At 51.3% G+C, this 15,018-nt stretch overlaps 2 protein-coding genes across 2 annotated transcripts; one reads left to right on the forward strand and one right to left on the reverse strand.

Moving 5' to 3' along the window:
* Window positions 1–6,393: 6,393 nt before the first annotated feature.
* On the reverse strand, window positions 6,394–8,133 carry UCRPA7_5518 (putative polysaccharide lyase family 4 protein; the record flags this gene model as incomplete). Its single annotated transcript, XM_007918065.1, has 2 exons — window positions 6,394–6,601; window positions 6,665–8,133. 2 exons carry the CDS (start codon window positions 8,131–8,133, stop codon window positions 6,394–6,396), a joined length of 1,677 nt encoding a protein of 558 aa, XP_007916256.1.
* A 3,478-nt stretch (window positions 8,134–11,611) lies between these two features.
* Window positions 11,612–12,705, forward strand: UCRPA7_5519 (putative glycosyl hydrolase protein; the record flags this gene model as incomplete). Its single annotated transcript, XM_007918066.1, has 2 exons — window positions 11,612–11,645; window positions 11,882–12,705. 2 exons carry the CDS (start codon window positions 11,612–11,614, stop codon window positions 12,703–12,705), a joined length of 858 nt encoding a protein of 285 aa, XP_007916257.1.
* Window positions 12,706–15,018: the final 2,313 nt, after the last annotated feature.

Genomic DNA, 15,018 nt, shown 5'->3' on the forward strand with positions numbered 1-15,018 from the left:
GCTTCACCGGATGCCAGGAAGATACTGCAAGTAACTCCGGCTCCTCCCCACCATTCCGCTTATGATTCACACAGTCGTCCTTCTGGAGTGCACCTGAATTTCTAGGAGACTTTTTGTTTTTTGGGAGGGGCTCCCCTCTGGTGCACCAGATCGCACCTCACGACCTGCAAGATGAGCATCTGCCAGTCGTCTTCAGGGTATATCCCTCCATGTCTCCAGTCAGCCTTGCCTCTTATGTCCTGCGCCCACTTGGGCACGGATAGGTCGTCTACTATGCAGCACGACCAGTCGTAACCGTTCTGTCAGGGGGAAGGGGCGCAAGAAACGAAATCCTACCGGCTGGTACCTGATAACAAACCAAAGAACCTGTCAAAGACCAGTTTTCGGACCATGAGGCTTCTCATCGCGATGGCCTCTTCATCCTGGCTCTTAGTCTTACTAGCCTTCCGGGGACCAGCCGAGCCGCTTATTGAGTGGCTATCAGCCCCTGCTCGTTGTCGCAACTGTCCCTCCTGCACCAGACTAGCTCAGTGTTTGGATCTCCAACTTTCCAATTGCCATGATCCCGTCTTGCCCGGCTTCGTCCACAGGCCGTACGCTAGACAAGATATTGATCGAGAAGAATCTTCATCCCAAGGCGTTTTAGCCGTTGAGGTTTGCTTAACACGGCCTCGCTATACCCCCCGAAACGGCCGTGACCAGCACTAACAAAACCCCACTTTGTCCCCTAAGAGGAAGTGCTCAGTGAGAGACGGCACAGAACTCAGACAGGCTATGGGGCGGCTTCTGTCCCTTTTCACTGCTCGCCGTCCTTCCCCTTGTCCATGTCCAACCAGTCTCAACTACTCCGGCCCAATAGATGCACATGTAATGCAAAGTGCGTCGTCTCCCGAGAATTGGCGGAATCATGTCGTAGATGATCCGGTCAGTCTGGCCATAATGGCTCTCTACTGCACCATGCGTGCCGGTCAGTAACAGAGCCTACCTAGGTTGAGCGGAGGGGAGAATATGCCGCGGTACCTGGCCTGACTCTTCTTTGATAGACGGTCTGGCGGAGGCTAATCAGGAAACAATCCCTTGGCCTTGTTTCCGGAGAGCTCACGCGCACCGTCGTATGGCCTCGCCGCTGTAGGGTGGTCCGCAGAATGTAGCGCATGTGTAGTATGTGTGTGCGTGTGCGGCTAGCATATGTCCAAAGTGCCTCCAAATGACAGCTTGCATATTTGCCCGATATCGATCTGCTTTTCTTGTAAAGCGAGACAGGGAGGCTAATACTGGGGCTATGTACGGCTACGGCCCTCTAGAGTAGATGGATGATGGATGGACGCGCACATCAGCTGTTTCGGTGGTTTGGCTCTACCCGTCAAGCGTCGCCGGGACTGACTGAGGTTGCAACCTGGTTCCTTGCCGGACCAGACCGACTTACACCCGACTACGATGGCCCTTGTCAGAGCGCAATATTCACTTTACCAGCAGTACCGGTAGGGGGGGCAGAAAGGGAAGGGGAAAAAAGGGAAGAAAGAGAGGTCAGACCTTGCGCACGACAAATTCTCCTAGCTCGTGTGGTCTTGCTCCATCCATGGAACTGACCCTGTCCCTTCCTGTCAATCCCATCCCATCCCATCCCCTCCCATAATTCATTCATTCATTCAGACTTCTGCCCTGCTGCACCCTTCATCCATGCCGATGATTATGGAGACCTATGCTCGGTACCCGGGTGGCTCGTCGTAATGCCGTCGCCGGCATGGCAGCAGAAGCAGAACTGCCAGGTACCTCTTCGTCATCTATAAGGTACATACATTTATACATATCGCTGGCTCGACCCGCTGCGCTGTATCGACGGCTCTCCTATCGTTGTCAAGCTGCACCCGAGTCTCATAATCAAACCACACACAACAAGCGCAACGCACCTCAGCAGAACAAGCCGCCTCGCCGTTTACGCAATTGCCCTGCAAACCAATCTTCCCGTTGCGGATCCCTTCATGACAAACAATCGTCTCTTTTTTCCCCGTCAGGTCGTTCCGTGTTGGGCACTTGCGCTCTTCCTAGTCAGTCACAGAAGTTGTTGCCCATAAAACCCTCCGTCTGCGCCAGTCGCAGAACTTCAGTTTTGAGAGGCACTCAGACACCTCATTTCTATCCACCCCTACCAGCCACCAAAGATCTGTTTCCAATCTCAACTCCATCCCAGATACAGCTTCTTAGTTGTTGCTAGCTGTCAGTCAATGTGAGTAATTTTTGTTTTCTTACTTTTGAGTCAGGCCTCAAAGTCTCGGTTCATGCTTTTAAATAAGTTCATTGCTCTTCTTGGATCCCACCTATTTGGCAAAACCTCTCACTAACACCAGTGTAGACCTTGCCTATTTACACACAAGGTTTTGACCACGATCAATCTAGGCCAGATCCCACTCTTGCACTGGTCTTGTCTCTGAACCTTGCTCTCACCTTCAACAAAGTTTCACTTGGCAACTATCTTATCCGCTAGTGGTCGTCAGCACATTCTTTCTCCCCGTCACCTGTGGAATCATTCCCCGTTCCAAAATGGCACTGGCAAACAACTGTACCCACGACTTCAAAATGATCAAGTCGGACAACACACTGATCCAGTGGACGTGCAACTTGTGTCACTCTGGGCCTCACTGGTGGATCTTCGAGTGCCGATATTGCAAGCTTCACACGTGTCGTGCATGTCAGCAGAGTGCCTAAGATCAGGCAGGGACGGTGTGTATCTGGTCAGGATCGAGGCATGACGGCGACTAGAACACGATCATCTTGATCTGATCGCCCTGCCAGATGCGCAGGCTGCTCGGTTTTGCCTCCTTGTGGCCAGGTACGACCGTTTGGCGTTTTGATTTTATGATGCAGGTGAGCTCCCGTTTACCATCTCGATCCTTGTTCATGGTACATCCTACTTCCGCCTCAAGATCCTCGACGCAATTAGCCGCTGTTTCAGCCCTGCTGGACATGCCATCATCAGGCTGGAGAGAAAATGCTACCCAACTGTGAACTATTGAGCTGGCTCACTAATACTGGTCAGCAGTGATTAAAAAAGCAACGGCTTGCCTCTCCTTCGGCGTGGAACGGTATCGGCAATGGACAAGCGAGGCTTGAAGCCATATTGAAGGGATTCTAGCGAGACATGTGAAGAAAAAGTGACGGGTCTCTTTGAACAAACCTCTAGTGATACCCCGATTTCCTATTCGTCCTTTGCGTCTGTCGTTGGCCTGCGAACGGTCGTTGGCTCAGGGGAACTTGGCATCTAAGACCAAGTATGCTGTATTGGCGGGGCTGCACACTGCAGCCTCCAGGGTTACCGCAGGCTGTGTTTCCGAATTGGTTATTTTCCAAGTGGGAACGAAGGAAGGGCAAGATGCCAAATGGTCATTTGCCTCACATCATTGGGCGCCTTCACAGGCTTCAATCAGTGGTCAATTGGCTGTTCTGGTCGCTTTACATGGGAACGTCATCTGTCACATCGGTTACACAACTCACCTACCGCATGGACACCACTACTTGTCTCCTTTCAGAGCCCGACACGCCATGACCTCTTTTTTTAACAGCAAGCATCACATTTCTTTTCTCTAGACTAGTTTTTTTTTTTTTTGCTTTTCTGATTCTACGACACTTTTACGAGGCCGTCAGCGGTGTAGAGCACCGGCAGATGAGCTTGATGGGGGCGAGGGCTAAGCTTGGTTTACAAAATAGACATGTTGGCTTGGACAGGCCAAACAGGACATACCAGACAAGGATGGAAAAGCAATTCGGCGTTTTTAGAAAACAAAAAAAGTCTGACAGGGTTTCATGTTCTATCATATCTATCATTTCAGTTCTTTGCTTTTCCTACACCGCTTACAGGGCATCCGGTGGATGGTGGATTGGCGAGCGACTGTTTGCAATAGCGCTCCTTCGCGCTCTTTTGCGGCGTTGGTCTGTCTGTGCGGCTCCGATTCTGTCTGATTGACACCTCATATTTTGATCACCAGGTTTGCTCCGATACATGCGCAGTGCGTTTGGCGTGGTTGTGTTTGGCGGTGGGAGTTCAATTGCTGATTTACACCATCTTGTACGCGAGTACGTCGGGTCGGCTGTTTTTACGTTGTCTGGCATGTGAGTCCACGGGATTACACAGGAGAGAAAGATCAGTGCTCAGCAAACAAACAAGAAAAAAAAAAAACGCTTTCTCGCCTACGTGCCTGTTCTAATGTGATAGGGTATAGTCTCGGCCTCGATCGGTGACTATCATTGTCTCCACTCAAGATGTCGTGACAAAGCAAATGGTCCAACCTCGTCCGCGTGAGGTGTAACCGTGAAGTCGATGAGGCTCACCGCTTGCCTGGCATGTACTACATTTCTGTCAATCTGGACAGCATGCTTTCTTCGGCATCTAAGGCGTGCCTGTGTGTGGTCGTACAACATAAGCTAGCGGTCATTCTCCCGGGGGGATCTCGCCTTTCCTTACGTGAAGATCCGTCATCCACATGCCACCGAGACAATCGAAAACACCGTTGTGCGACGTGCCGCGCCTATTCCACACACCTAGCTAACTTCTGCTCGCCTTCAGCCATGCTCGACCACTCATAGCCGCTCACTTACCGAAAGCGTAGTATGACTGGCTCTACGCCATCCCGTCGGCTACCCAGATGCCGGAGCCGGGCCTCGGATGAGATGAATGCCAAGCCATCGCCCTCGTCATTTCCAACTGCTCTGAGTTGGCCTTGGGCCACGGTGTACTACAAGTTGGTTTCCATGACCGATACTGTGACGTGACATGGGTCACCACGTTGTCCCGGAGGAAACACACCGGTAGTTCATCAGAATCTCGATATCGAACGCCTTGTGACAGATAGCAGCTCCGTAGTCGGAGGGACACCCGAGATCTCAGAGAGCGACGAGAGACAGAGGCGCGAGAAACGAGCAATGTGAGCGCCTGGTCTGATGACAACACCAGCCGTTGGATTTTCAGATCTACTCTCATACGTCGAGTTTCACAATTGGAAGCTGGCCAGCAAGGGGCGTTAAGGAGGCAGCCCATCATAGCTCGGACGTGGAGGCTCTCAAGGTTCAAGACATCAGCTTCGAGAAATTGGCCGGGATACTATGTTGAGAGCCGGGGAATAAGGTGACACAGAGCCGCTACGCACGCCCGCCAGCCACTTTCCAGCCCTGCGGGCATCGCAGATCCGCTGCGGCGGTGGTTACTGCCGCGCCAGGATCGATAGACTACCGTCTAGCTTGCAGCCTAGTGGCAGATCCCCTCAAGCCCATTAGCAGCTCGGCTCCGGAGGGTAGCTCCAGCCGGAGCACATCCGTGAGGGCTGAACGGACCGCCGTTCGTGATGATGAACGTTCTCCAGGCCCGGAAGCATTGACCCAGCTGTGTCATGATACTGGTCTGGGGAAGTGAGTTGACCAACAACACTAAAGCCCACGATAATCCTTTATCTACAGGGAGAGAAGAAAATAGCTCTCTGCCAGCAAACATCTAACAAAATTGGGAGGCATGATCATTACAATTAACTGTACTCTGTAAGGAACTCGAGTGGGGGATGTCAAATCGCGCAAGGCTCTCCCTGCCTCACCTGGCGCAAAGCTGAGGAAGCAGATGCAGTTTGAGTTTCGGGCTCTTTTCTTTTTCTCAGCCCACTGGTGACTGTGCGCACTCCCAGACCAACAAGTTCAAATGTAAGCATACAACTGGCCTGCAACTCAAACATGAGCCATTTTCCTATTGTCTAATGTATTGACTCGTGAAGAATGACAATCATTGCACAGATTGTTTCAAAATATAAGCCTACGGACACGAAATGGTTGTACAGTAGCATTAGACTACGATAATCATTCAAGGTAGTAAACGCTATACACTGTTGGTAACGAGGTTGTATGGTAGTCAACGCTGTATACCATTAGGAACAAGGTTCTGTGGTAGTAAACGGGTGTTGGCTACGTTCATGACCTGGACCTTGACAAGGATTCGGGAAGTTATCAAGGTGATTTTGCTTCTTTTTGCACTATGCTGCAGGCTGGGAACGCCTGGAAATAGGGATCCCAATATCCTAGGAAATCCGATGGCCCATGTCATGGGAATTGGAGAAATCTGCATGGCATGGCTTCAAGCCACCACATGATGATCCTTTTGCCTTACTTGATGAGGTCTAGTTTCCCAAATATCTTCACGCCACCATAAGGTCATTGTTCCGTAATGGGCGCCGGCAGATTTCTTTAAAGATGCGAACTTGTGTACACAACCGGAAGTCTGCTTCCCTCCGATTGCATAGCGAAAGAAACCCCCTACCTACACCACCCAAGTCACGAACACGAAATCGGATAAGGGGATATTTCTTTTCATTTGAACTCAGCAGCTCACTTGCAAGGAAGACCTCACATCTATCTAAACTATTTGATCTCGAGGCGCAGTGCATCGTACTGTACGTACACTGACTGGGGGAGGACAGCGCTCTCGTAGTCGGTGGCGTTGTAAGGCAGGCTCAGAACGATCTCGTTCTCGCCCTCTTTGAGCAGGTCCGGGTCAAACGTGAATTTGTTCGCCACCTGATAGCATATCACGGCCGATCGAACGGCGCATGAGCTGGAATGGTAGTAGCTGCGAGATATCACATCAGCGAAGGTAGTCCCTGTCGAGGAGGTCGAAGAAGAAACTACTTACGGAATAACCCAGGGCTCCAGATCCTTGCCGTTTACATTCACGGTGTACTTCAGATTGGCATGAGGTTCTGAGGCATTGTACACGTCGGTGTTGCCGGCGGCTGTCTTCACGCCCGCAAATTGCACGGTGAAGGTAGCTAGCCTCTTCCGGTGAATCTGGTCGTCTGTGAGATCAAAGGCAATGGTCCAGTTGTTGACATCACCATGGCCGTAGTAGGGCTCAGGGCGGAGATAATTAGCATAGCCGCCGAAAACACTCCAGTGAACGTAGTTCAGATCCTCGCTCTCCTTGCTCTCGCCGACCTTGAATCGCACGCCCTCTGGGAAGTCGGTCGGATAGTCGTACACGGCCCAGTAGATACGGTATTCTTCTGGATGCAGCGGGTGCGTGGGGTCGAGTTCGTAGCCGTGCTTGTACTCGCCGCTGCTCTTGTCAGGGGTACCGATGCGGAAGATTTCCGTGCCTGCCGTCTCCTCGCGCCAACGTGCATGTGTTGTGTGCACCTCGCCAGCAATAACCTCGACGTCATCCTTGATATACTGCCCGAAGATACCGTCCGCATAGATGGTGAGCCGGTAGGTGTCGGCCTTCACCATGGGGATCTCAGCTGTGCCGTCGTCGGCGATGTTGGCCCAGTACTGCAGTGCCTTGGTGTCGAAGACATTGTCCTGAAAGTCTATGCCATTCTGAGCAAGGACGGCAATAGGGTTCTTGGCACCTTCAGGAAGATCTACATGAAGCTTCCAGGTCGTTCTCTGAGAGCTGGGTACGTAGTTGGGCACATATTGAGCGATGGAGTCGTAGAAGTCGGCATTCCATGTCGGGTCAGCATACTGCGCAGCATCGGCTTTGAGAGTGTGGATATCACTACCAGCTGGGAAGTGGTTGAAGTGGAAGTACTGCGGCCCAAATGTTCTATCCATGCCGTTCGTGATATTTGGAGTCTGATCACCATGGTGGTTCGAGACAATGTAGTTATAAACAATACCATCAACGATGAGGTCGCTGTGTAAGGGACCTCCGAAGTAGGTGTCCTTGGTGTTCATAACTAACCAAGCACCATATGTTGAGTTGTCAGGGGTATTGCTGCCATCTGCAAACATGCCATGGGCGTCATGGTCTCTCCAAGTATCCTGGAAGGTATATTTCGTGAAATAGTCCGCTTCCTGCTGGACATACGCATCATCTGGTGAGTTGCCCAGATACCAGGTTGCATCTTGAACGACAATCCACTTTGACTCGGCTGCATCACTGGGTAGAGGAGCGTATTGTTTGTCATTCGTCAGCAGATGCGTGTAAATTGGCGAATTTGGCCGGAACATGGTCCTGAATTCCTGGAGATTGCGCAAGAAGGGAGTGGTCTCGTTGTAATATGCGATGCGACTAAAGGTATGTAGACCGGTTTCGCCTTCGCGAAGGAACCAATACTGCTCGAGAACCTGGCCGGTAGCAGGATAGGTATCAGACATTTTGACACCTCCATATGGTGTTCCAGTAGAATCTGTCCCGGACCATAGCTCGTATGCTGGCTGTGTCCTTCCTGGCGTCCAAAAGCCTGAGGGTATACAATAGCAGTCTAGATATGGGCCAATGCCCGTACTGCCAGATCGAGTACCTAACCTACAACGTAACAAGTCAGTCTACATGCTATTTATTGATGTAGAGTTTGAAGGTCGACGTACAGATTTTGGCCGTCCAAATTTACCGTTACAACGGCACCGAGCGACTTGTCCACCTCAGTATAGAGACGGTCGTTGGCAAGGATAACTAAAGAGCATCCGAATTAATGTTCACATCCTCAATGCAGTAAAGAGAGCAGCTTTCTTCACAATGGAGCTGTATAGCATGCCGTGAGTCCGGGGAACATTAGAGGCTAACTTACACAGAGATGAAGTCTCCGTAGCATTTAGAAGCGCGTCAACCCCAATTAACAGGTGGGCGGCAGCTATAGCTACAACAGCCTTTGATGACTTGAGCAGCCCCATTTTGCCTTCTTGAAGCTATCGCAGCTCACCTAAGCTAACGGTATGGCAAAGCGACGTGGAGTACCTGAAGAGCTCGCTCAAAGTATATCTTTGAGTTCCATGAGCTTTTAAAGACTGCAGACAAAACATGATCTCCAACATGCACGTCGCATTCTCGGTCAGGTCCCGAAGTGAGTGACCTATTTCTCCGTGCGCCATCATGGATCTACCCTATGACAAGACTCTAGCCTACAGCAGTGCGGAGTATCTATTGCAATTGACTAGCAGTCTCCGCCGTTTTGAGTGCGGAGAAGCTGGGGCTAGCCACACCGAAAGCTGGGGTAGATTCAAGGAACAGGTGGGATGTGCATTGTGCAGAAATGAGGCATCTCGGGGCTCGGGTGATGTGTCAGCGAGCTGGCGGAGAGTGGGAATGACTTCACTTCTTGGCTCGCTTGCGCAAGCCGCCGATTGAATAGAAACGGCTTGCCCCTCCGAAAGCCCTTTCGGAGGGTAGCAGAGTTAGTTGGATGCGCGCGAGCAAGGCTCACTTGCGTCATTGCGCTGTTGCACACTGGTGCAAGATCTCTGCCTGAAAAGCAATGGCTGGACTTCACCTTGACTGGTTGTCTTAGGAGACTAAAGAGAAGTAATATCTTCAAGTCATAGTTTTCCTGTTGGTGGCCATAGCATCTGAAAACCTGTGAAGGGCTATCTTCACATCTCACAGAAGATCAAGTGCATCTCAGTGAGATGAGCTGTATGCTGAATCGTGAGCCGCTCTCCATGGACGTTAGTGGGCGCAAACGGGTTCAAATTGACAGCTTTGTATTGAGCCGGCGGATGAGTGGCTAACTTTACCGACAAACAAATCGCAGTCAACGTGATCTGATAACTGTCTCTATTGGCGAACTAGCGTTTGCCGGCTTCGATATCGAGCTTGGTTCTTTTTGGACCGTAATTGCACTGTTGCAATCAAGAGTTCACAATATCGAAAACAATGCCCTGGATCGTGAAAAATTGCGAGTTAGCAGGTGTCAAAGGTGATCACAACACGGCACATGAGCAATAGCTCAGCCGCCTCCTTGCCGCTCCCCGCACCTTATGATCGATGTCGCATTATAACGCGTAATCTAGAATGAGTGGCTGCGATATTGCTAAGGGCCGAATTGGTGCAGAGTCAAGACATTGGCAGCCTGAAAGGGGGTGAAACAATCCTAGCTCTCCGTAGCATCGTAAATAAGGCCGACTAGAACCTGTAGAGCCGCTTTTGTTTCAAGGAGAGCTTCTCAGATTACGATCCCAGAAAAAAATGACTTAAGCCGGCGTCCTCCGCTAAAGAGACCAAGTAAGTCAGACGGTTCAGGATGAAGTTAGTGATGGAGATAGGTAGTGACTTCCAATAGACGGCATCGCTGAATGACAATTGCGAGGCTTTGCGATCTCTAAGAATAGTCCAACTCTTTGCTCCTTCACGTCGCTGATTTTCTTACCTACGAAAGGCGCAGAGCCCAAGGAAGCTCGTTCCTTATGCTTCGGAGATTTTGGAGACGGGCGAAAATCGCCGGTAGGTCCAGAACAATGAAGGCCTGTCACGGATGCCTGCATTCGGGCAACGATCGCCATGAGCTCTTCATGCACTAGATCCGGCTGCCGGGACTTAAGCAGGGCTGCACCCGACTCCCGTACTGGAACGTGGTCATGGCTTCACAAAGAACCTTGCAACGTCCGAAGTCTTACAGGGTAATGGGATTGTGGAAGGGGAGAACTTAAAGGAGGCGCAGTCGAGGGAACACGATAAGCAGCCATGCGTAGGCAGCGAGGAACAGGTTTGTACAAGGCTCAACTCGTAAAACCTAGCCTCATGGAATTCCTTCCACTAGAGTGAGGGATTGTGGCGGACAGTATCGCGAAGATACGGCATACTCTCATTGAGTTGTCACACACTCCAGACTGGTATCATCGTTAAGCAATGCTAGTGCGTCGGGTAGTCAACGCGGTTATTACCTGAGCACAAACTTCATGACATGATATCTATTAGTTGGACTGATTGGGACAAATTTGGAGTCATATAGATGTTCAGGCTTGCATATTTACTCAGTTGAGGTTCGTCCGTTGTCTTTAGTTCCCTGGTCTGAACGAGAACAGCGCGGGGCAAGGGGAAACCCCCCAGCAGGCATGACAAGCAATCTAAGACATGAAACGCAGCATTTGGAGCAATGGGACCAATGGAAGCGGCCACAACTTCTGTCCAACCCACGCGCGCTCCTTAATAAGCTTAAGCTGCTTGCATGAATCTGCGCTGTCACTCACAGGCTCTGGTGAGCAACAACAAGCACGCTCATCACCAATCGATCGTACCAGCCACGGGGTCCTTCATCCTCGTTCCTGCTGCTATCCTGGCCGCCCTGGTCACCCCCTTGTCACTATCAGGATCCACGTAGCTTCGCCCTGCCTTGTGATGTGAGATGCGCTGTCAAACGTGCTGGCACCGGGGTTGTTAGGAACATAGGAACATGAGATGAGCTAGGGTTCACTGACCCTGCTCCTATTCATTCATTCACCATGCCCAAGCAGCGAGGATCCATCATGGCGCAGGCCACCGGGGCCAAGGCCAAGGCTGGCACCGACAGCAGGAGCAACCGCCCACGGCATTCAATTATATTTAATTCTCGTCCCAATGCTGCTCCGCGAGGCACTGTCGTGCTCCATGCTGTTTTGCTTCTCCTTCTCTTCTCCATCCTCACTGGCCTCAGTATTTATATCCTTTGTCCTTTCTCCTTACCTTCTCGGGTGCGTGGGAGTTGCCACCTCCTCGACCTCAGTCAGAGACTCTTATTCCTGATTCGCTTCTTACACAAATCTCTATTCTTAATCTTCAATATGGTCTCGTCCAAATTCATCGGCGGACTTGCTGCCCGAGCCAGCTTTCTCATGTCTTCTGCCCCTGTTGAGAGGGCAAGTGAAGCCACATACACTGCCAATGCTGTCCTTGCTGTGGAGGCACTTCAGACCTGGTACGATGCGGCAGACGGTCTGTGGACAACCACGGGATGGTGGAATAGCGCCAATTGTTTACAAGTCCTTGCGGATTTCGCTTCACTGAACGCCGATGAGGCGAATAAGCTAAATATCGGTGGGATTATCTCGAATACATTCACGATGGCTCAGCAATCTGTTCAGATAGCTTCTAAGACTATGATGGCTGGACTGGGTCTGGTATTGATGGAATCTAGCTACACCAAAACTCCAGTGAGCGACCTAGAAGCTAGAGGCTTCGGCGGTTTCATAAATAACTTCTACGACGACGAGGGGTGGTGGGCACTAGCCCTGATCCGCTCATATGATGTGACTGGAGTTCCTGGCTATCTAGACATGGCCCAGCACATCTTCGAGGACATGAAGGCCGGTGTCGACAGTGTCTGCGGAGGAGGCATCTGGTGGAGCAAGGACAAGAAGTACAAAAACGCCATTGCCAATGAGTTGTACCTCGCCGTCGCAGCATCTCTTGCGAATCGACCGGGAAACAAGCAATATTACTTGGACGCAGCGATAGCCGAGTGGAATTGGTTCAAACACAGTGGCATGATCAACTCTCAGAACCTCATCAATGACGGTCTCACTATCAACTCGGATGGCTCTTGCACCAACAACGGCGCGAATACCTGGACTTACAACCAAGGCGTCATCTTGGGCGGTCTGGTCGAGTTGAGCAAGGCCAACTCAGACAAGGACCTACTCACCGTAGCATCGAATATCGCTGGTGCTGCGATCAGCAGCCTCTCAAAGAACGGCATCCTTTACGAAGGCTGCGAGCCAAATTGCGGCGCGGACGGAGCCCAGTTCAAAGGCATCTTCATGCGCAACCTTCGATACCTGCATCAAGCCGCGCCGCAGGACGCCTTCAAGAACTTCCTCTTGGCGAACGCTGACTCGATCTGGGCCAGCGATCGCACTAACGACAACAAGCTGGGGATCACCTGGACAGGCCCAGCCAGTGCAGGCGGCGGACCCAACGCTGGCACACACAGTTCGGCCATGGATGCCCTTGTGGGCGCGGTGGCGGTTGCATCATAGGAACATGCAGCCCCCGTCGGGTCAGGTGGGAGTTGTCCGGAGTCATTTGAGTCTTTTGGCGTTTGCAACCATCATGGGTGAATGGACTGGGATTGCTTGGTGTTCAGGATTTGGTACCACCACAGGCGATAGCGGCTACTTGGCCAAGATTCCCCTCGCCTCAATGCGCATGACATGACGATTTTATTCTTTATTATTCAGGGCTTGGTAATGGGGACCTGGTGTCGGACAGCCAGACTATTATTAGAGATACCACTAGACAGTACATACCCTTTCTCTAAGGCATTAGCAAAATGGAATACAGGAAGAACCACGCTTCGGCGCAAAGAAACAAAAAGGTTGTGTTCAGTATCACTTTGTCGTGGAACCAGGTGATGTTGTTGAGAGGCTGAAATGTCTCTCCAATGCCGGCAGATCACTGTAGCGATCTGCAGCAGCCCGAAGCCACACTCATCAGCGGGACCATCTTTGTCCCACCACCGCGGGGATTGGCTGCTAAACCCCACGTTGTCGCTGCCCACTAAACTTCGGCCACAACAGCTGCTTGCTTCCACGTCGTGGCATCGCCAACACACGCATTGTCAGAAAGTCGGTGCCTGCATGGCGGTTTCCGAGATCCGATAGGCAGCACTTTGAAACTACCGGTGGCGCTTCGGCCTATTACGAGCGCAAGGCCGTCATCGCGGTTTCGCACAGGGCCACCATTTTGGGCCGCACTAGAGAATCTTGAAGACAGTTGACGACATCACGCAAGACATGGATGCACCGGAGGACGATCTCGATATCAAGCTACGGAAGGTATCGAGTGACCTCATCGAGGACTTTGATCGGTCTCTGCAGCCTTTTCTGAGAAAGCCGGACAATGGCACGGGCTCTCGTGTCCGGTCCCGCGTTCGATCGCGAGAGACAACCAGGTTGATATCCAATGTCAGGCAAATCCCCGTGAGCTCGTACGAATAACAATCTGCTGATCACCCCATAGCTTCTAGAGCCTTTCCAAGAGCTACCCCAGCTTCTTGATCCTCACCTGCCAAAATGGGCCCCATTGCTGGCAGAAACATTTTTGGAGTACCTGCAGACCAGGCGGCGCTCCAAGCCACGATCAAACCGGTCAGAGCTTTTGATGCCTCTTCCTGCTGCCATTTGCAAGATTATCTACACTTTATGCAAAATCAGAGGCGAGAAGATCATTGTTCGCTTTCTCAATGTCGAGACCAAGTATCTTGAGCTGCTGCTTTCGGCGGTGGAGGTACCAGAGAAGACCGAATCATCCAACACTTCCACAACTCTCCAGTGGACATGGGAGGAGCGGTATGTGGTGCTTCTCTGGCTCGCCCATCTGCTTCTTGCACCGTTTGATCTGTCCACTATCTCTTCGGGAGACCTGGACGAGGTCGAAGCTTCACCGGTCCCCGGCTTCCGGTGGCCGCCCAATGTCCCTGGCATAGCATTCAGGGTTTTGCCTCTGGCTATAAAATATCTCTCCTCGCCGGGAAAAGAGCGAGATGCTGCAAAGTTTCTCTTGGTCAGGATTTCCATGCGGAAGGATATGCAGGAAATAGGTATTCTCCATGCTCTCATTCAGTGGGCGCTCTTTTCACTTCGGCCTCAGAAGGACCAAGTGCTTCAATCCCCATATCATTATATCGGGATACTTTCATACCTCTCTGGCATTCTAGTCTCGTCTTCCGACACGTCAGACATGGACAAGTATCTGTCTGATATATTCTACGCTGTTCAGAAAGTTATGGGCGCTGAGGAGCAGCCCTTGTCTGATATAATTGCCTCTTCTGCTCTTGCAAGAAAGTTGGCTATCAAGGTAATGCGGTCAATAGTCGTTCTGGTCCTCCGCAAAGAGGAACAAGACATGACCAGTACCGAGATGGTAGAGGGTACTATTGGTCATTTACTGGAGAGTTTGGCAGACAATGACACACCTGTTCGTTTCGCAGCAAGTAAGGCTCTAAGTGTCATCACCCTGAAGCTCGACACAGAAATGGCTGCTCAGGTTGTCGAAGCTGTACTGGACTCCTTGAATCGCAATGTCTTATGGGTGAAGAACCCCTCCAATCCATCGGCATTGCCAACCAGAGACCTCACCTCAGTTGATCCACTCGAATGGCATGGTCTGATACTTACTCTATCTCATCTAATCTACAGGCGATCGCCTCCTGTAGACAACTTGAGAGACATCATCCGTGCTCTGCTGCTTGGTCTCTCTTTTGAGAGAAGGAGTCCTTCTGGAGGCTCAATCGGAACCAATGTCCGCGATGCCGCTTGCTTTGGAATTTGGGCTCTCGCACGAAGGTACTC

The sequence above is a fragment of the Phaeoacremonium minimum genome (assembly GCF_000392275.1).
Source record: "Phaeoacremonium minimum UCRPA7 unplaced genomic scaffold PA7_03_scaffold_415, whole genome shotgun sequence".
NCBI classification, from domain to species: Eukaryota; Fungi; Ascomycota; class Sordariomycetes; order Togniniales; family Togniniaceae; genus Phaeoacremonium; species Phaeoacremonium minimum.